At 35.1% G+C, this 21,969-nt stretch overlaps 1 protein-coding gene across 2 annotated transcripts in view; it reads left to right on the top strand.

Annotated features, from left to right (window-relative positions):
* inc (BTB/POZ domain-containing protein inc) overlaps window positions 1–21,969 on the top strand; it is a 66,952-nt gene that overhangs the window by 25,441 nt on the left and 19,542 nt on the right. For both annotated transcript variants that reach the window (XM_090386133.1, XM_090386132.1), the window contains exon 3: window positions 13,397–13,488. In XM_090386133.1, coding sequence (XP_090242259.1) covers window positions 13,397–13,488 — 92 coding nt within the window. The remainder of the gene's footprint in view (window positions 1–13,396; window positions 13,489–21,969) is intronic.

The following is a 21,969-nucleotide window of genomic DNA, read 5'->3' as shown; positions in this document are numbered from 1 at the left end:
TGCTTTCCAATATGATTTTTTATATTGGAAAGTATTTTAGGTAACCAGCAAGTTAAATTCATTCATTATGTGATTTATGAAATGAAACTGCTTTGGCCAAGCAAAGTTAAGTGTTCTGAGAATTGGAAACACTTCATTATGTAGTCTTGTTATTTATTACCACACTGTCTTTTTTGACAAAAATTAAAGCAACTTTGGTAATCACACATGGAGTGTTATTTGTTAATTATTGTTCATTTGGTTGCTGTTAACAGTTGAAAATAATCAGATTAATAAACTGTACTGATATATTTTTTTTTTTTTTTTTTTGTCACTAGTGGTTCTATATATGTAACTATATTAGTAAAGTATCATGTTAATAGTTTGTAGGTGTTTTATATGAGGAGTAAACACAGTTAGAAATATTCTTCTATAATACAGCATAGTTAGCCAAAAATAAAGCTGAACAGAGAGAGAGAGAGAGAGAGAGAGAGAGAGAGAGTTAAAACTATTTTAACACTGAGTAGCATTGCCAAGTTAGCTCTCAGCATTGTTTCTTTTGCATCTGAAACTTGGCTTCAGTGTTGTTTTTGCTAATTTGATAAAAAGAAATTTGAGTGGCAGTCCACATAACGAAAGCATCCAGATCTCTGGGAATCATAGCCAAGATCAATCAAGCTATACCAGTGAAGATGAATTTGTGTACCACTTCTTTTATTCATTATGATTTTTGAGGATCTGTGAAAACTATGTAATGTATAGACAATAATGGGAATGGATTTAACTTCTTATTTACTGTATTCACATATTTATAATTTAATATTAAAAAAAAATTACATTTCATTTAGTTGGAATATTTATTCACATTATTATTTTATTTTTTTTTTTTTTGAATAATGACCAGTTGTTGTTATGTTGTTGTTGTTATTTGGTGTTTAGGAACATTAGCAACTAAGGCCATATTGCTCCGGGGATATGCGGTGGTCATTCCCTGACCTTTCCGCATCCTCCATATTTGGTGGTCACTGGCTTGAACCCCGGTCTAATCAAAAAGCGTGTACTACACACTGTTGCTCCTGGCTACGGAGGCACCGTAATGACCAGTGTAATGCCACTGCAGTCAATGGCAGCAGAACTTTTTGTATTTGGGAAGGGAGTACTAAACCTTGATTATCCCCTGTGGACTTTCATTTGTATCAATATGTGGAATACTTGATGATAGAGGCATTCATTATGAGTTAGTATTAACATGAATAATGCAAAGGAGGAAATTTATTCTGCAAACTTTTTTTTTCTTCTGCATCTGCAGGAAAAAACTCCCATATTATTGCTTATCAGGAGGTGCCTATTTGGTTCTTCCTTGAATTTTGCCCAACTCTCAGACATCCTTGCAGGCAACTTATTCCAGTGTTCCCTAACTCACTCCTCAAAGTTAAACATCAAAAGGTCTAATTGTAAAGTAAATACTGCTCTTGTTTGCAGTTGTAGCAGTATTTGCTTTACAGTATTAGTAATGGTAAATTATTCAAGAAAGCAAGCTAAAAAAAAACACACTTCACATATTACCCATATTACCTGTCAGACCCCTCTTATTATTCAGACTACCCATTTCCACAACACCAGATGGAAATTTGATTGAACTAATTTGCAGAACTGAAAAAGTTTCAGTTCTGCAAATTCCAGGTGCTGCAATTTACAAAACTGGAACTTTTTTTGGTAAGAGTATCCCATTGTTCTCCTCACTAATTCATTGCCATTCTCTACATCCATTCCAAGAGATCCACATCCTTCCTAAAATGAGGCTTCCAGAGCTGTATGTAGTACTTAAGATGTGGCTTAACCCTTGGCTTATATAATGGGATAACTTTCTTATCTCTGCTGGCAAAATTCCTGTATATCACTGACAAAATCCCACCAGTTGTCTTAGAAGCCTGTCTGCACTTTTCAGAGAACTTCATGTGTTACTTTGTGATTACTGCTACTGACGTATGTTAATTGCAATTACTTGCCCCATGTGCAGTACCTTGCATTTGTCAATATTAAACTTCAGTTACCACTTCAGCCCGTCTGCCAATTTTTCTAGGTCTTTTTGCAGGAGCATACCTTGATTACTGTTATTAAGCACTCTGCCATCTTTTGTATCATCTGCAAACTTAGACATTAAGCCTGTAATGCCTTCATCAATATCATTAATAAATATTGCAAATCAAAATAACTTCTTGTAATCTTGGCTCCCAGCATTGAACCCAGGACTCCATTTAATAACATGAGTCCAAGAAGAGCGGCATCCATAGATAACTACTCTCTCTGTCTTATCCCACTCAACCTTCCCTTTATTCATTGCAGTTTCTTGTCCCTAATGACATATTGTCCCACTTTGTACAGCAGTATTTTATGTAGAGCAATATCAAAAACTTTTCTGGTCTGAGTATATGATGTCAAAATCGTCATAGTATCCAAACAAGATTGCCTTAAAAAATCCATGCTGTGATTGCCATATAACTGCATTTCTATCTAGTTGCCCCTGCATTATTTCTTTAACCAGTGACTTCATTATTTTCCATGGAACACAAGTCAGGCTTACACCAGAAGGAAATCTGCTGTAAGCCTTTGATTTTCCTTTGTAAATTGGAGACATATTTTTAAAGTCTATAGGGACCTAAATCCAAGAATGCTGTCATAATTGTGGCTAAAGGTTAGCTTACCTTACCTTACTGTTGTTTGCTGCCTCTCTTAATGTAATTGGATAGATCCCATCCACCTAAGTTGTCATATTTACATTTAGCTTAGAATTTGATACTTCTGGCATCGTCATCCCTAAAAAATTCCTCATGTGTTAATGTAGCTGGAGAATGTCTATTCAATTTGTATGTGACCTGAGAAGATTAATCAAGAGTTATACCATTTATATTTAGCTGACCAATGTCTTCCATCCCTTTCCTTCTTGTGTTTACATATGAAATCTTTGCTACTTTTCTTTGCATAATTTGCTAGAGACTTCTTGCCTAAATGACCTTATGATTTGATGGAAGAATATTTTATGCCTGCTATAGGTTCTGTATCTCTTGATGATTTATGAGCATACCATACATTTTTCTTCTCTCCCACTAGTCTCATCAGTTCATCTGACATTCAATTAGGTTTTGAACAGTAGCTCAGTATCTCATAGTTGATATAAAAAGCCTAGTATCTTCTACAGTTGTTTGCCTGAATGCAATCTCATTTAGAATTGCTGTTTTTGACATCATCAATTGGTCCCAGTGAATGAATTTAAGAACCTCTGAGACCATTGTAGTCGCCTTTTATGAAAGCAGAAGGCCCTCCCTTTGCCCTTTACAGTAGTTGCATCTCTAAGTAAATCCCACGTTAATACACTGTGATTATTACCAACTAGTAGTTCCTTTATCTGCAGATTCTTAATTCATGACGAGTCACTGATAATCAGATCAAGACTGTTGTTTTCCCTTGTCACCTCTCTAACATGCTGGTATAGAAAATAGTCATCTAATAATTCCAGAAAAGTTTGATACTGTGTGAGTGATCAAACACATCAAACAATATCCAGTAAGTTAAAATCAACTATTATAAGACATTCTGATTTACTGGCCCACTTTGTTTTGATGAAGAATTGAAATTACTAGTCTGTGCTCTAATAATTGAGAAATAATTTAAATGCTTAAGAAAGAAAAAAACATTCTCAGCTATGTTGCTTTGTGAAGAACAAATTCAGCCACATTCATCATGGCTTCCTTATGGGCAGGTCAACAGTGACCAACCTACTTTCCTTAGAACATGATATCAAACATGGCCTTGATAATAACAACCAAATAGACATCATATATCTGGACCTACAAAAGCCTTTGATTCAGTACCACACAATTTGCTTTGCCTCAAATTAAATCACTTAGGTATATTAAGTAATGCCTTATCACTAATGTTAAACTTCTTTTACAACAGGAAAAGCAGAGTTCTTTTTGATGGAAGCTACTCCTCCACTTTTCCTATCCAAAGGGGAGTCCCACAGGGTCCTCTATTATTTGCAATATACATTAATGACATACAAGACTGTATGCAACATGTAGACATCAAAATGCTCTCATACACAGATGACCTCAAAATATACAAAACCATTAAATCAATACAAGCCTGAAATACTGAAAAAAAGATTAGCCACTATCACCCTGTGAATTAAAAATAATGGCCTAACACTGAACTTAGACAAATGCTGCACCATCTCTATTGCAGACTATCATAAAAAACATAAAATCAATTATCCCTACAAAACAAATAATAATTGTGACATAGGAGAGTACAAGAGGTTTCAGATTTGGGAGTATGGTTTTCTGCCAGGGGAAACTTCAATGTCCATATCAATAAGACCACAGCAAAGGCCTCCAAATCTCTTGGACTACTTGACTTTTTCAAAATACAACTCATAAAAACAGCATGTATAATTATCATCAACTCAATACTTGAATATTCCTCACAGACCTGGAATCCTCGCATCAAAATACTCATAAAACAACTGGAACATATTCAGAAATCTATAGTCAGATTTTTAGTGTACAGGTCTAGGTTGGAAATGGACACAAAATCTTATTATGAATGGTGATGGTCTCACTCACTTTGGGATAGTATCACTCTCCCAAAGAAGGGCTGTGGAGGACTGCAGATTTCTGATGCCTCTTGTGGCTGGAAAGCTGGATGACCCCAAGCTGCTCTACCTAATCAATTTTAGCTGCCCCCAAGAGCTTTGAGAAGACACAATCTGCTGGCACTAGAGCCATTCAGAACTGATAATCTAAACTTAAACTATTTCAATAGAACTGCAAGAATGCTAAATGAATCCAACATTGCTATTCTAGCTAAACATATCAATATCAAAAAAGAATTACAAAGCTTCTATAATCAAGAAACTAGAAAATTAGAATAAATGATTAAATAAATAAAAAAAATATATATTAAATATTTCAATAAATAAATAAATAAATAAATAATATATATAATAATAATAAATTATCAAACAATGGATAATAATATAATATGCTAATCACTCAGAGTAAACTGTAAATTATGATCAAACAAGAAAATATAATAACAAAAGTGTTAGAAATACACATCTCTGTCATCCCATCTTTGCCTAAATACAAATTGCCTGTAATATATGATATTCCATTGTATATGCTATGTTATATCCCATTTATTTATTAACTGTAGATAGATCTGTATTATATGGCAGAGAGTGGTAATAAATGAACACTGCTCTACATGGACTAATGTCATTAGTTATCAGCACTGAACCCTGGGGTTAGGGACTGGACCCATTTTTGTTTTGTGTATTTATCAATGATATCAATGAAGGTATTTCAGGCTTAATGTCGAAGTTTACAGATGATACAAAAGTTGGCAGGGTTGTTAAAGACAGTATGCTACCACAATAGGATCTAGAAAAGTTAGGCAGATGGGCTGAGAAGTGGCAACTGAAGTTTAACATTGACAAATGCAAAGTACTGCATATGGGTAGCAGTAACCCAAGAGAAATGTACCAATTCTGTGGTACCACACTCAAGGAGATGGAGATTGAAAAAGACCTGGAGTAATTGTGCAGTCAGATATGAAGTTCTCTGAGCAGTGCAGATGGGCTGCTAGAGCAGGTCATGGAGTTTTGTCAATGATATATAGGAATTTTGCTAGCAGAGACAAGGAGGTGATTATCCCTTTGTATAAGGCAATGGTCAGGCCACACCTTGAGTACTGCGTACAGGTCTGGAGGCTTCATTTTAGGAAGGATGTAGAGTTGCTAGAACAAGTACAGAGAAGGAAGATTGGTGAGAGGAACAAAGGGGTTCTGTTACCAGGAGAGGCTTAAATTCTGTTAGTTGCAGCATCTGGAGACCAGGCACCTGCGAGGTGATCTCATTGAGGCTTGAATGGTTTGAGCAGGCTCAATGCTGATGGGATACTTCCGCTTGCTCAGACTAAGAACCTGAGGGGCCATAGATTCAAATTGAGGAAAGACAGTTGTAGAACAGATGTGCAGAAGTTTGCCTTGAGACAACAGGTAGTTGATTGCTGGAACAGACGTCCATCTGTTGTTGTGGAAGTTGCTAGCCTTAAATAAATTTAAGGCTGAACTAAACAAACATTTTGAGTGACCGGATGGGTGAAATGGGAAGGGATTTTTTTTTTTTTTTTTGGCTGATACTGTATAAGCTTGCTTTCTTGCATCATATGCCTCAACTAATGCTAATGCTAATTATTATTGTTATATTCCTCCTCTTTAAGGCTTAAGTAATAAAAAAAATAAAAAAACAGACCTTTTGTACTTTTCATGGTTTTGGAAAACATGAGAAATGTGATGAATAAACTTCACATCCTGCAAAGTTTAATGTTATATGCCAATTTTGATTTTATTTATTTATTATAAACATGGTTGCAAAATAATAAGTGACTGAACTTCCTAAAACATACAATAGGATAGAACTGCTTGAGTAAGGGAATAAGAAACAGAAAAGGAGGGGATATGAAGACTTTTTGAAACACTAACTCAGAAAGCTTTGAGGCTTCTCTTTAATTTATACTTTCTGCAGTCTTTGTAGGAAAAAATATAAATTTGCATGATTTATTTGCCTCTGAAAACCAGGAATGGGCTATTTATGTGGTTTGCAGGTTACTAAGCATAGACAGGTAAGATGAAAATGGATATAGCATTAGAAACTATGAATCTGAAACACCTGCCAACTCCAACTTGAGGGATGTACCTCTAGACCTGATATACCATAATATGCAATATATGCAGTTAGTCAATGGTCACTTAATTTTTACCGGATTGCAATCCTGTTATAATGAAACCACCCTTAGAATGCAAAGAAAATTGCCAAGAAGAGGGTACCAGTAGACACAAACATCAAAACTAGTCTTCTTCTACATACATTCTAAAGGAGATATCATTCTGCTTGTTTGCGAAGTCCCATATGGGATTAGAATAGCAGAGAGAGAGAGAGAACTGGATTAATCTTCAAATAAAAGCCATTTTTTTGAAAAATCAACAATTATATAGAAAATGGAAATTACGTGGCACACCAGCTGACCATTTGAGATATAAAAAGAAAGTGCTCATTTTATCTTAATGAAAAGACAAGGGGAAAAATTTATGGTAGAAAGAAGAGTTGGGAAACAAAATGACGGACTAGCTTTTGAGAGAGAGCCAGCCAGCCATATACAGAGTGAAAATTAGAAAGCATTTTGGATCTTGCTGAGAACATGCAGGAAAAGGGAAGAGTTATCAAAGTGGCCAATTAATTCTTGCTTTAAAGAAATTAACATCTCAAAAGATACCTTAATCAAAATTAATGTCCTGCCAAGTAAGGTGACTGGCCTAGATAAATATCCTATATTCATTGTCACAATTAGTGGTACTTAATTATAGATGTATTGCTTACAGTTTCAGAATATTAAGAGGAGCAATTTTGCTGACATGGAGAAATTAGACAACATTAACAAACCAAAAATTACAGACCTATTGCCATTGGATGCATCCTACAGAAGGTGCTTGAAAAGCATACTATGTACCAGTTTAGGCATTATCTATCACATCTTTGTTCTTTGATTCTATTACAATCAACAACAGATGTAATGAAGACTAGTGATGGGCATAATTGTGAGTCATAATAGAAATGATTATGTGCATATTAGTTGATAATATTATTCAATATTAGTGATCAGATTAGTCGATAGCAAGCAAACAGGGGGGGGGGGATATAGACTCATTGTCTCCCAAGTGGTAACAACACTTTAGTTTTGCTAACATTAGATTAAATCTCCTCCACACGCACTTTTTTGTTTTCTTGTTGATTTATAATCAACTAATTTGCATATAATTTCAATTATTCATAATTTTATTATGCCCATCACTAATGAAAATCCTGCTGTGAAATCAGCAGTAATTGAATGGAAAATAATAGATGTCTATTTTATTAGACATTTCAACTGCTTTTGTTAATATCTTTATTCCTGCACTGATTGAAATCCTAAAACATTACTTTATAGAGGGAAGCACAACTAAAAATTCTGACCAATATTCCTTAGCACCCTCAAGAAGAGACATATCACAGTGATGTACTCTACTCATACTTTGGCACAAAGACAGATAGCAAAACAGATAACCTGAAAGTCCAGCCAGTTTCTTAAAACACTGGCTGGACTTTCAGGGTTGATCTGGACCTGAAAACAGTGAAAAAAAAGTTCACATAAATGTGGCTAGTTTTTAAACAGCTGTGGATCTATGACTGTCTGAATTTAAAAAAAAAATGGCTATTTTTCAATGGTAAAAAATAGTAAATAAGAGTCAGCAGACACATACCTAGTAATGTGTTTATTCATACTAGGTACTTGTTTGTCTATTCTTATTTATCTTTTATTATTTTTATTAGTTTTTACAATTGAAAACTCCATAGTAAATTTTTAGCTGCATTTGCACATATGTGAATAAGTGCCTATTGTCTTCACCATGTTTATCCATCTGTGCATGTAATAACTTTACTCCCAGTGAATTCATTTTCATGAAATGTTATATTTAGTTCTTTTAGAGAGAGTTGTTGAGCCATCCAAAATTTCATTAAAATTGGAAAAATATAGGAATCCAGCAATTATTATTTCTTTATTTTGTATGTACAACATAGGCTATCTGTATGTGATATATTGAAGCTGGTAGTATGGTGGATATGCAAAGAAAATAAATGTTTGTGATTAGCAGTTTGTGCATAAATGGTTTTGTTTTTTGTCCTTTTTTGTTATCAGTTTATTAAATATATAAATCATCAATTATTACTACAGCCGCTCCCCGACTTATGTAATACTTGACTCATGGAAATTCGACTTTACGTACGTTTTTGCCGGCTGGTGCAAACGTATTTTGCATCCCGTAGGAAAAAATGGAGGTATTGTGAAAATATAATGTGAGCCCAATAACACTTTTTTTTTTTTTTTTTTTTTGGTAATTCATTCCAAGACCTTGGAAGTTAATTTTCACTATATAACTAAGCTATATATCTCTCTAAAAGGTCATTTTTATAATGGAAATTGCACTACACTTTCATCATTATCATATGTTCCATTATAAGAATCAATTTTGAATGCCTTTGTGATATTTTTCTAAATCACATTTCTGGAGGTCACTACCATAAAACAATAAAAACAATTTGGGCTTTTCTGTTAGCGCAATCTATTATAAACGGGTAGTAAACTCAATCTTATTGCATTTGCGATAATACTGATAACTGGAATTCTGTGGGTTTTTACGTTACGGTATTATGGTGAAATGAGTTCCCCTTCACTGAAATCTTCAATCATATAAAAAACATAAATAAATTTTCAGAATCTTCTCTTCATTCCTATTTATTTATTACAATGATGAAGTGAAGGGACCAATGGAAAGTGCAAGTGCTGGCAGTGTTAGGAAACGAAACAAAATTGATTTAGAAATGAAAATGATTAATTAAGAATTGCGAAACAGGACAAAGGTTGCCATCTATTGCACAGAATTAGGTCTTGCTGCTTCAACAGTGTATAATTTTAAGGGATAGTGCACGTATAAAAGAACATGTTAAATGATCAATGCATTTAAGATGCACAAAACAGCATTCAGGTGCTATATCAAAGATGGAAAAGCTGTTAATAATACGGATGGAAAATCAGATTCAGAAGCAAATGCCCCTGAGTCCAATGGCCATTCAAGCAAAAGCAAGAAGTATTTATGAAGATATTAAGGATAAGTATGGCGAATGCCAAGCCAAGTTAATGGCAAGCAACAGGTGGTTTAATAGGTTCAAGCATTGTGCTGGTTTCCAAAACATTAAAGTATGCGGTGAAGTCGCCAGTGCCGATTCTGCAGCTGCAGAGAAATTTTGTGATGCGTTGGTAAAAACTCCCTTTTAAATCTCCACAGCCCTCAACTTCCGTAGCAGCATGCTTATCAGCTGGGGAGCATGCTTATCATTCTGGCAACTATGCTCGAAAGGTAAAACTTACTGACGTTATGCCTGTCTCCTCTCTTTTTGTAATTTTATAATTTTGAAAATTTTGTAATTTTTCTTGCGCATGAGATAAAAAATTGAATAAATAAATCTATTTACACGTTCGTTGAACTTTTTTTGCTTCAATCAAATTTGCGAGTGCTGCATAAGCATTTAGGGAATTCCGACTTATGTAGAGTTCCACGGAATGCAACCCTTACATAAGTCAGGGAGTGTCTGCATTTGCTTATTATATTAATCCTGGCAGAAATATTAAATATGTTATTTCAATTATTATTAAAATCCAAGAAGAAATAACTAAAGTTCATTGACAGTATACTACAATTGTTTAATTTATTAAATTAGATCCTGAAATATATTTTACATTTCATATGCTGTTGATTGCAAAGTATTGCAAAATGTGAAGTGAATAATGTGTGTGAGGTATATTAAGTGAAGTGAAAATAATTGTTTATATATTATTAGTTAATCAATTAGTAATTAGTTGGTAAAGGTTTACAAAAAAATCAAAAATTCAATTAATTTAGAAATAAAATAAAACCTGTCTGAAATGTAACATGTACATAGATTAATTAACTTGTTAAAACTCAAATAGCTGTATGGTGCCATAACAAAATCAGATACATTTTTATATGAACTTTTTTCATTGTTTTCAGGTCCTGAATATATTCTGAAAGCTGCCCACACACTGAAACATTCTTCATATGGATGCCTCCATAGCCAGGTGTGCAGGAGCAGCAGTGTGTAGCACACGCTTCTTGATTAGACTGGGTTTCGAGCCCGTGACCACCAAATACGGAGGATGCAGAGGTCAGGGAATGACCATCGCATATCCTCAGAGCAATATGGCCTTAGTTGCTAATGCTCCTAAAAACCAAATAACAAACAAACAAACTCTGTATATACACTACTCTCCAGAAAGTATCCAGACACCAGTATTTTCTTAGTCCATTGGACATTCTAGATAAACAAGTGGCCCAGACCTATATATGCTGTGACAAGAATAACTAATTTCTGTGAGCTACAAAAGTTAGTTATCCTTGTCATTGCACACACAGCTGAGTTGACTGATTTTGAGAGGGGTTGTTATTGTTGTTATTTGGTTTTTAGGAGAATTAGCAACTAAGGCCATATTGCTCCGGGGATATGCGGTGGTCATTCCCTGACGTTTCCGCATCCTCCGTATTTGGTGGCTCACGGGCTCGAACCCCGGTCTAATCAAGAAGCATGTGCTACGCACTGCTGCTCCTGCCCACCTGGCTATGGAGGTGCCTTTGAGAGGGGTATTACTGTTGTATGTCACTTTGCTAGTTTTTTGATTCCTGCAGTTATTATTACTACAGCTTACTCTATCCAAAGTTAACTATTGGCGTTATCATGAAATGGAAGTGTGACGGTACCACTACTATCATGTAACATGCAGGAAGACTATGGATGCTCATGCCACATGAGTAGACAGTATTTGGATGGGTAGTATAGCAGGCTCATTAGACATCCCTTGTGAAACATAAACCAAATTAAGACATCAATGTGATAGTGTGATGCTGTTTTTTGTGGTATGAGAAAAGCATCTCACCATATCCATTTGGACAGTTTCATGCTCCCTATGATATGGGTGTTGCTTTGATACTGACCCATGTTTATTTCAACAAGATAATACCCCATGACATACTGAAGTTGCTGTTAGAGAATGGTTCATGGACGTTAATGTAGAAAAGTTCAAGTGGCCAGTGCAGAGTCAGAATCTTGTGTGAAATCCAGAGCAATACAGCTCACATGCTTAAATGGTCACTGTGCTGCAGAAGGAATGGAGAACTATACCAGCTTCACTCTATTAATCATCAGTGGAAAGCTTGCCGAGGAGGATGGAGTATGTCATAGTGGCCAGAGGGGGACCGATACACTATTAGAATGAGTTGCAGCGATGCCAGTGCCAATTGCTGTGTTGTGATATTTTTAGGGAATAGTATGTATGTGTGTGTATATGCATACATGTGGTAAAGTTAAAAAGGTTTCCATACTTACATATTAAACATAACTAAACCTAGACAGCCACTCTCAAAGTACTCTCATTGAGCAGTAATGCACTTTTGCCACTGTTGGTACAACTGCTAGTAGCTGTTCTGGCTGGATGGCAAGGAGAGCATCTTGAGTTATATCAATAACCTCTTGTTTGCTGCAGAAGTGATGACACTGTAAATCTTTAATTTTTAAGAAAAGAAAAAAATTGCACGATGAGAGGGAAAGATGTGGCAATACAACAGTATTATGTTTATTGAGTGTATGGAGTGAGTACATTGTTGTGCACCAACTTTCAGTCTTTCACTGTCCACTTTTCTGGATGCTTTTCTCAAATTTTCTCTTTGCAGTCAACAGCACCTTAACATAACTTTCCTGATTCGTGGTAGTACCTTGAGGGATGAATTTATAGTGCATAAAAAAAAAAAAAACACTTGTCATCTCTTTTTCTTATGGCTAGGCTTTCTGTAATTTTTTTATTTGGTAAACATGGTAAATTCAACGTCAAGGATTCATGCTTTGTTTGTGCATTATAGAGAAAGCACCAATTCTTGTCCCTCATGAAAATTAACTCTAGAAACAACAGATTTAATATCTTTATTGCAGGCATTGAATGGTTACATGATTGCCTGATGTAATAATACCCATAACAGTGACAATGCTAGGGGTTGTTATCAGATTCCATTATGGGATTAACACTCAAATTGTCATCTGCTCATTGTGCTGTTAATCGGTAAACATCCAAGGCATCACATGCCCAGCAAACCAGCACATGTTTGAATCACTACTGAAAATTCCATGGCAGCTTTCCTGTGAATAAGGTGGAGAATCTTTCCTTCTAAGGAAAGATTCTCCACCTAAACTAAACCTGACACACCATTTCCAGTGTTTCTGAAGCAGATTTCCTTAATCATTGCAAAATTTTATGTTTGTGCAATGTTCCAAATATGGCTTTCTTTTTTTCTTTTTTTTTTTTTTTGCACTCAAATAGCTGATAAAATAAATGCATTTCAGACGTGCACTATGTATTATTCATAATGGTATCCCTTACAATATTCAAGGGATAATTAACAGATAATATTTCAAAGTTCACAATTTTAAACTATTTCTTGCCTTTATTCCAGAAAAGCTGAATAGTGAATAGTTAACCATGAACCTTCTAATTTGATTTTTTTTCATTTTCTTTTATCCTTGCCAGTAACAAATAGAAAAGATCTTTTAGCAAAAATATAATGCTAAGAGACATTCAATAGTTAATATTGAAATGTATTGAAAAAATTTTCATTCTTTGATTTCAGAATCTACCAAGTTTCGAATTTCAAGTAAATTCTGAAGTTTATATTATCTGTGTTATTTCATTACAGGAGTGTTGGAAGAAGCAGAATTTTACAACATTACAGAGCTGATTAGACTGGTAAAAGAGAGGATCCAGGAAAGAAATGCAAAGATATTAAAAGTATATCATATTTTCTTTTTTTCTTTTGAAATAAAGAACATTAATCAATTGAATTATATGAAATATAGTGCAACCTTGATATTACACAGGTCTCATGGGATATTATAGCTGAAAATAAAATTTACCTAGCTTTTTCCAAATTTTTTACTTGAATACACAATGGCCAAAAGTATATAAGTAAATTTCATTTCATGTGTGTTTACCCCTCCCCCTTTTCATTTTATTATTTTGCCAAAATGTGTTAAACATTTTAAATGGCAAATTGCACTGCTACTATAGGATTTGTTTTTTTTTAATAATGCTGAACCTTTAAAATAAAAAATATTAAATAGCAGCCTCATATACTTAAAAAGTAAAATTTAAAAATTGTCATTTTTATAACAATACCATGCTTCCAAACAAGACTTCTTTATAGGAAATCCAGTTTACAGTATAAAACATAAATAGGAAATGAAAAACAACTCGGCCACGTGATCTAACGGCTGCTAGAGCTGAGTGAAAATGTTTTTTTCTTAACAGATATATCCCTTGAGTTATGCAATTAAGGTATTATTGGAAATCGTTTTTCATAAAAAAAAAAAAAATAGTGTAATATGGTTGGGTTCCATTCTGGATAAAACTATGGCAGTTCCCCCCTCCCACTCTATCAGGGTTGAGTTATAAAAACACAAGTGAATTTTACAGTATGGTAGTATAATTTAATTACAGAGATCACTACTGGTTTCGCCGACCGGGCTAGCCGAGTGGGTTAAGTACCTACCCGGCAACCCAAAGGTCGCGGGTTCGATTCCCGCCTCGGGCTTGGATCAAAGTACTGCAAAAACCTTGGGAGGTGCAATATGGCCACAGAAGCCGATGCGCCAACAACTACCAAATCAAAAAAAAAAAAAAAAAAAAAACTACTGGTTTCTGCCATTCTGAATAATGACTTCATCTTTGTAAAGAATGTCATATGCTACTCTTTACAAAAATTTATAACTGAAAAATCTGGTAGCTTGTTTCCCCATTCATAATTAATGATTCATTGATTTTTTTTTTTTTTTAATTGCATCTCTAACTGAGGCAAGATAAGGGAGAAACTGAACATCTATAGTCATTACGCTTTGATAACTACTGTTATTATATAGGATTGTGGAAGATGTTAACACAAACTTAAATACAGGCATGAAGCACAATGTGTTAGGTCAATCACAGGCAACATTATCTTCCTTTCAGAGATCAATTAAACTTGCTCTTATATCCAACTTAGAGACAAATACCATTATCCACAAATACTGTAATATCATTACCCTATTATAATAATATTGCATAGTTAGTACAACCCAGTTATTTGGGGAATGCATACGTAATGGTTGTTATGTGTCTGAATTGAAGTTTTTCTTCCATACACCAAAGACACTTGTTCAGTTTTCTGGCATAGGTTCACTATTAGAGGCCACCTGCCAGCTGATGAGAAGTCATTAAGCATCAAAATAGCTGTCCTGAATGTGTCTCAGATATTTAAATGCGTAACAAATTTGCCTATTGGGTGATACTATGCAATTTTAAAATGACTTTAGTAACTTAGGCTGAACCATGGATAATGGTATTTGTTCCAAAATTGGATGTAAGACCAAACTTAACTGATCTTTAGAGAGAACAGAATGCTCCCCATGGTCAGCCTAACACAATAATGCACTTTAAATCTGTCTATATATCACTTGTTTAACTACTTGGTTTATAACAATTTAATTGTCTATTTGAGGGGATATACTGCAGAAGAGGATAAACTCATTGATCCATGCTTTGGAACCATTGCATTAATTAGTTCCCTTCTGTGAGGTATAGAGGTTTGCTTCTGCTAGTGTCTGTTGTAAAATTTCTTGTTTTTTCATAAACTTTTTTTTTTTTATATCCTTTTGGGAGACATGATTATGCACATGTTACATCCAAAACTGCAGTATCATCAGGTGAGATGTATTGAGGTTGCACTGTAAATACATATTTGCAATAGAAATGATATGCTTTTCATATTGTTACAGAAAATATTTATTTATTTTTTAAAACAGTTTTCTGGAAAATTATAAACTGTTTCCATAGCTGCTAACATGAATTTACAATGGAGAATCTGTCTTTTTCTTCTCAAAGTTAAAATTGGATTTTTTTAAAAAATTTTTCTAATTTCTGCTAATTTTCATTAATGAATTGGCTATCAAGTGTGTGGCAAAATAGAAATACGCAATAATAGCAATGTTCCCTATTACATGAAGTCATTTCTCATTACTTGTATAATTAATATCTTTCAGTAAGCTGAAAACAAATATGATGTAAAATTTCAGAAGACATTCAGAAGATTTTGCACGTATTATAAAATCTGGAAATGGTAACGCATTTGCAAATAAAGAAGCACAATGACAATGTGTGGTGCAAAAATAATCATTGCAGTTCATTATGACAAGGATGTCATATGTGCCAAATGTTTATTTGAATTTTTTCTCATAGAACATAACCCATATGTTACCCAATACCAAAATAATACTGTTGTGAAAAAACAAAAACAAGCATTGTTAATGAAATTGCATGGACAGGAAAAGAAGAACTAATGATAGTTCTGAAAAATGGGTCATTTTAAATTACAGATAGCAGTAATCAAAGCGATTCCAAGTTATATTCCCATTTTTGTGACCTTTTGTAATAAAATTAAAAGAGGAGGTTGAACATATTGTGGTAATAGGCTGTTCTTGTCCTCTTGTTAATTTGTGTGCTGCAAAGGGAAGTGTATACCTTCCTGTTAAAGTATACTTGGTGAAAATTTACTACTGTTTGGAAGAAGTGCTAAAAGGAAAGATGGCTGTAAACAATTTCAACTGATGCATGATACTGAAGTAGAAAAGATTGAAGCATATGTTTTCACAATGACCATCTTTGGTTTATTGTGTAACTAGTCTGGTAGAACAATAGAAAGCTTTTGACAAGTCTGTTGTAAAGAAGATATTAGAAGTGGCAAGAAAAGCAGTATAAGCACTTTTCAGAGTTGCCAAATTGAAAAGAATGGCAAATGATCATTAGTGAGTACTACTGACTCATGTTTAAATCCAGTTCATGGATTTGAACGTGAATCAGAAAACTCCAAGAAAAAGAACTCCTGAATTGCAAACTTCGGGTGAAAGCAATCTTAATTAGCAAGCTGATGATTCTAAGTATCTGTTATCCTCACTCTCACAGAAATTATATTGATGAAGGTATATCATGCTTAATGTTCTAACCCCAGAGTGGCTAGAACAAAGGTTAGTAGTCTGAGTGTAAGGAATATTCAGCCAGGTTATAAAAAAAAAGCAGTTCAGATTTACACTCTCTGGTGAAGCTTTGAAAATGCATCTGACATCGAAAGACACCATTGTTATGAACAAAACCTTGATTCATTGGTTCTGAAGAGAGTGAAGCTTACAATGGTATCTTTCTTAAATCAATCAAAATGATACATAGGTCAGCAGGGTTGTTAATGACAGTATGCGACTGCAACAGGATCTAGAAAAGTTGGGCAGATGGGCTGAGAAGTGGCAACTGAAGTTTAATATTGACAAATAAAAAGTACTGTATATGGGTAGAAATAACCCCAGAGAAACACTAACTGTGTGGTACTACACTCAGGGTGGTAGAGAATGAAAAATATCTGGGAGTAATTGGGCAGTTAGATATGAAGTTTTCCATAGGGGTCTTCTCAATGATATACAGGAATTTTGCTAGTAGGGAGAAGGAGGTGATTATTCCTTTGTATAAGGCAGTGGTCAGGCCATGCCTTGAGTACTGCATACAGGTCTGGGGGCCTCACTTTAGGAAGGATGTAGAGTAGCTAGAACAAGTACAGAGAAGGGCAACAAAATTGGTGAGGTGAACAAAGGGGTGCTCTTACCAAGAAGGGATTAAGTTCTACAAATTGCAGTATCTGGAGATTAGGCACTTCCAAAGTGATCTGATTGAGGTGTTTAAGTCTTTGAATGGTTTGAGCAAGCACAATGCTGATGGTAATCTTCCTCTTGCTCAGATTACAAACCTGGGGGGGACATAAATTCAAATAGAGGATAGACAGTTTTTGAATAGATGTTCGTATATTTGCCTTTAGCCAGTGGGTGGTTGATTGTTGGAACAAACTTCAATCTGTCATTGTGGAAGTTGATAGCTTAAATAAATTCAAGGAAAAGCTGGACAGACTTTTAGAGCAAATGGTTGTGTGAAATGGAAATTTTTTTTTTTTTTTTTTTTTTTTGGCTGATGCTGTATAAGCTTTCTTTCTTGCATCATGATATGCCTGTGCTAATGATAATTCTGTTAATGTTTCACTGTTTTGGCTTGAATTGACCTATTTATTTGTTACTTTTAAATTTAAATGTTACTTTTATACCAACATTTGAAAATCCAGAATAGCTCTTTAATTCATCATGCCTCACATCCTTGTAGTGAAGTCCTTACTCTTTCTAGGCATATTATAGCCAAAGCAGCTTATGTGCCATCAAACCCCCACAACAACTTACTCTTTCTGCTAAAATATGTTTGTTTGTTTATTTGGTTTTTAGGAGCATTAGCAACTAAGGCCATATTGCTCCAGGATATGCGGTGGTAATTCCCTGACCTTTCCACATCCTCCGTATTTGGTGGTGACTGGCTCGAACCCCGGTCTAATCAAGAAGCGTGTGCTACGCACTGCTGCTCCTTCCCACCTGGCTATGGAGGCGCCTGCTAAAATATGTTGAAGAATATTATGTGCAAATTTATTTTACCAACAGTATTCAAATCTTCCATTTTGAAAATTGATTACTATAGCAGACTAAACTAGACTGATGATCCTGACTTAGTTATAGGCTTTTCTACTGTTTCTAGGTTGTGGAGAATTTAAAACAAGAGTGTTCTTTTGCTGAGTTGGGAAGTGAATTATGGCTGCATGTGACTACAATGTGCACACAAATATTTTTTTCCATTGAAAAAATTGTTCTTATAAATGCTGATATGTTACAAATTTCATCAATTGGCAATGTATTATTTTCAAATTTGAAATTTTTTGTGGATAAATGTAAGATATTTTCAGTACTTCTTAGTGCTGCTAAAGATAAAGAAATAGATGAGGCAATAGTATTTTGCAGCATCATTTCTGTCAGTTTCAGTGTGAGAACCTACCAGATGCTATTGTGAAAGAAGAAAGAATTGATGTGCAGTGGTCTGTGGTTGGAGAACTGACAAGTGCACAAGGAAGCTTGAAAGATAACAAATTGTCCTAAGTTATGCTTGCCGTTTTAACAATTCCTCATAGTAGTCCGAGCATAAGGCATATTCAGCCAGGTTATAAAAAAAAAAGAAATTAAATTTTGCCAGCAAAATTTAATTTCTAGTCGACCTTAAAGAAAAACCTTTTGCTTTTGCTGAAAATTATCCTGTTTTGTCCCAAAATCCTCCTGTTTTCTTCCTGCTTACAAATGCCTAATCTCCAGCTTTTTGAAAGTCAAAAGTTGACAGCTATGTGTATATGTCTCACAAAACAAATCTTTGTTCTGTGAAACAAATAGCCCAGTGTTAAACCTTTTCCTGCTTTTCTCCTCATAAGTATAACTGGGAAATAACAAAGCCAATAAAAACATCAAAAAGCCTTTTCTTTTGTTACGTTTGATGTTTCTCAATTAATTTTATTTGCATATGAACAAACTGGAAAAGAAGTTTGAAATATAGGCTGTTTTATAGATTAAATTTATTTATTATAACATGGTAGAAATTGTATTTTTTCTGGAGACGTATAAAATAATATGGTAAGATCTAGACACACAATATGATGAAAGGCTTTGAATACGTGGACTATCGTTTGGCAGAAGAGATCTGATTGAGATCTGTAAAGCTCTGAGGGGGGTATTAAAATGAATTAGGCAAAATTCTCACTTATAAATGATTCCAGAACTAGGTACCATAATTTCAAATTACAGAGGAAGAGATTTAGACTGGATTATAGGAAGTTTTCTTGTAGCCAATGAATAGTTAATTGCTGGAATAAATTTCTTCCATGGGTGGCTCTGGTTGACAGTTCAGAGGTAATCCTGGATAGCTATACCTGTACGAGGAGGGAGTCAGATAGATATTTTATTTATTTATTATTAAGTAGTATGGCTAATTCTCCTATTCACAAGAAGAAGAATCAAACATTTCTCAGCTTTGTTTACACATTAAAAGATATATGTCTTCACTGGTGGCAGAGAGGTGTCTAACCTAATTTCATTCTCTGGTAGCAGAATACCATTTCTTTTGATCTCTGGTAGCAGAATACCAGTAGGACTCTGCTGTAGTTTCCTGCATAGACTCCACATGAGACCCTGTTTCTTCTTTGTATAGAAGCACATCACCTTACTTCTTTTGTGTGTCAGGTAGCAATTGTAAATGATGGCTGTGCAGCAACAAAGAGCTATTGCTTGTTCTCCCAGAGGTAGTTGTTATTTGTTATTTTGGTTTTTTTTAGGAGCATTAGCAACTAAGGCCATATTGCTCCGGGATATGCGGTGGTCATTCCCTGACCTTTCTGCATCCTCCGTATTTGGTGGTGACGGGCCCGAACCCCGGTCTCATCAAGAAGCATGTGCTACGCACTGCTGCTCCTTCCCACCTGGCTACGGAGGCACCCCAGAGGTAGTTACCAGTAGTCCTCCTGGGTGTGCATGGCTGCGGATAAATTTAGCTGTATCCAAAGCATATTTGATAATCATGCTGTTTATAGGGCAAGGCCAAGTACTTATTTTCCAGGGTTCCAAGGGTGACACAAAATAGATAGATTTGATGAATGTTGATGACCTTGGTAAATCACCTCCTACCATACCAAACACCTACTTAGTTCCTCCTGTGGTTGTCTAACACAAGGACATTAGAAGAATTTCAAACAATCTTGATACCAAGAGTTTACTGGTACTGATGGCATTTCTCCGCTACTACTCAAAACCTGTGTGTTACAGAGCTTGCACCTTTTTACACCTTGTTGCTAGCTGAATATGGAAATTTGTTCATATTCAGTCCCTAAAAAGGATGACAAATCTCTCTCTCCCCCCCCCCCAGTTATTGTCTCATTGCACTTACATCTACTCTTTCCCCAGTAATGGAAATATCTGTAAACCACCAAACCTTGCATTATCTTGAAATGTTCTATCTGATCAGTATTAATCCACTGATGATATCTTTTTTATGCTACTCATTTTTGGACAAATTATGGAAAATCTCAAAGAAACTCAGAGTTTTGGTCTTGATATTTCCAGAGAGATATTTCTCTCTGGATATCTCAAAATTTCCTTTTGAGATATCCACTGCCAATTCCTTAAATGGTTATTTCCAGTTAATTCTTCCATGAGGTGTAGAAAAGTTAGTTAACTTCAGTCCTTCCAAAACTCAGCTTTGGAAGTACTCTGTGTTATTTATGGATGTAACAGTTACTGACTGCAAAATGCCCTATCATAGAATATTGTTCCTACATCTGGGATGTACCCCCCCACCACCGATTCTCTCTCTTAAGTTCTAGACTCCATCCAAAAGAGGACAGTCAGGTTAATTAATAAACCTTCTCTCACAGTCACTCTTTGTCGCATAAATGTTCAGTTTCTGCTGCATGCCTTTTCTATACATATTTCCACGGGCTATGTTCTTTCAAACTGGCATGTGTGATTTCACCTCTGTTGTTGCATGTGTTTCTCCTCAGTCCAAACACATGCAACAACTAATCAACCACCAAACACTGCCCAATTCAAGAAACACACACAGAACTAATTTTTTCTCCTTTTCATTTTTTTTCTTTCTACTTCTGTTTAAGTCATTGGTGAAAGCTAATGTTACGAATTCTATAAAACATTATTGTAAGTGGCGGCCAAAGTAATTTTTCTTACATAGTGTTGAGTAAACTGAGTTTGCCAATTTAGCATTAGTGGAGGCATATGATGCAAGAAAGCAAGCTTATACAGCATCAGCCAAAAAAAAAAAAAAACCCTATTTCACCCATCTGGTCACTCCAAATGTTTGTCTAGTTCAGCCTTAAATTTATTTAAGCTATCAACTTCCACAACAACAGATGGAAGTCTGTTCCAGCATCAACTGCCTGTTGGCTAAAGGCAAACTTCTTCACATCTGTTCTACAACTGTCTTTCCTCAATTTGAATCTATGCACCCTCAGGTTCTTAGTCTGAGCAAGCAGAAATATCCTGCCAGCATTGAGACTGCTCAAACCATTCAAGGCCTTGTACACCTCAATCAGATCACCTCACAGGTGCCTAGTCTCCAGATGCTGCAACTAACAGAATTTAAGCCTCTCCTGGTAAGAGAACCCCTTTGTTCCTCTCGGCAATCTTGTTGCCCTTCTCTGTACTCGTTCTAGCAACTCTATATCCTTCCTAAAATGAGGCCCCTCCTGACCTGTACACAGTACTCAAGGTGTGGCCTGACCATTGCATTATACAAAGGTATAATCACCTTGTCTCTGCTAGCAAAATTCCT

This window comes from Mastigoproctus giganteus, chromosome 12 (genome assembly GCF_048544385.1).
Source record: "Mastigoproctus giganteus isolate SK-2022 chromosome 12, ASM4854438v1, whole genome shotgun sequence".
NCBI lineage: Eukaryota > Metazoa > Arthropoda > Arachnida > Uropygi > Thelyphonidae > Mastigoproctus > Mastigoproctus giganteus.
Note: the sequence above shows the minus strand (reverse complement) of the source record. Positions and strands in the feature narration are given on the sequence as shown.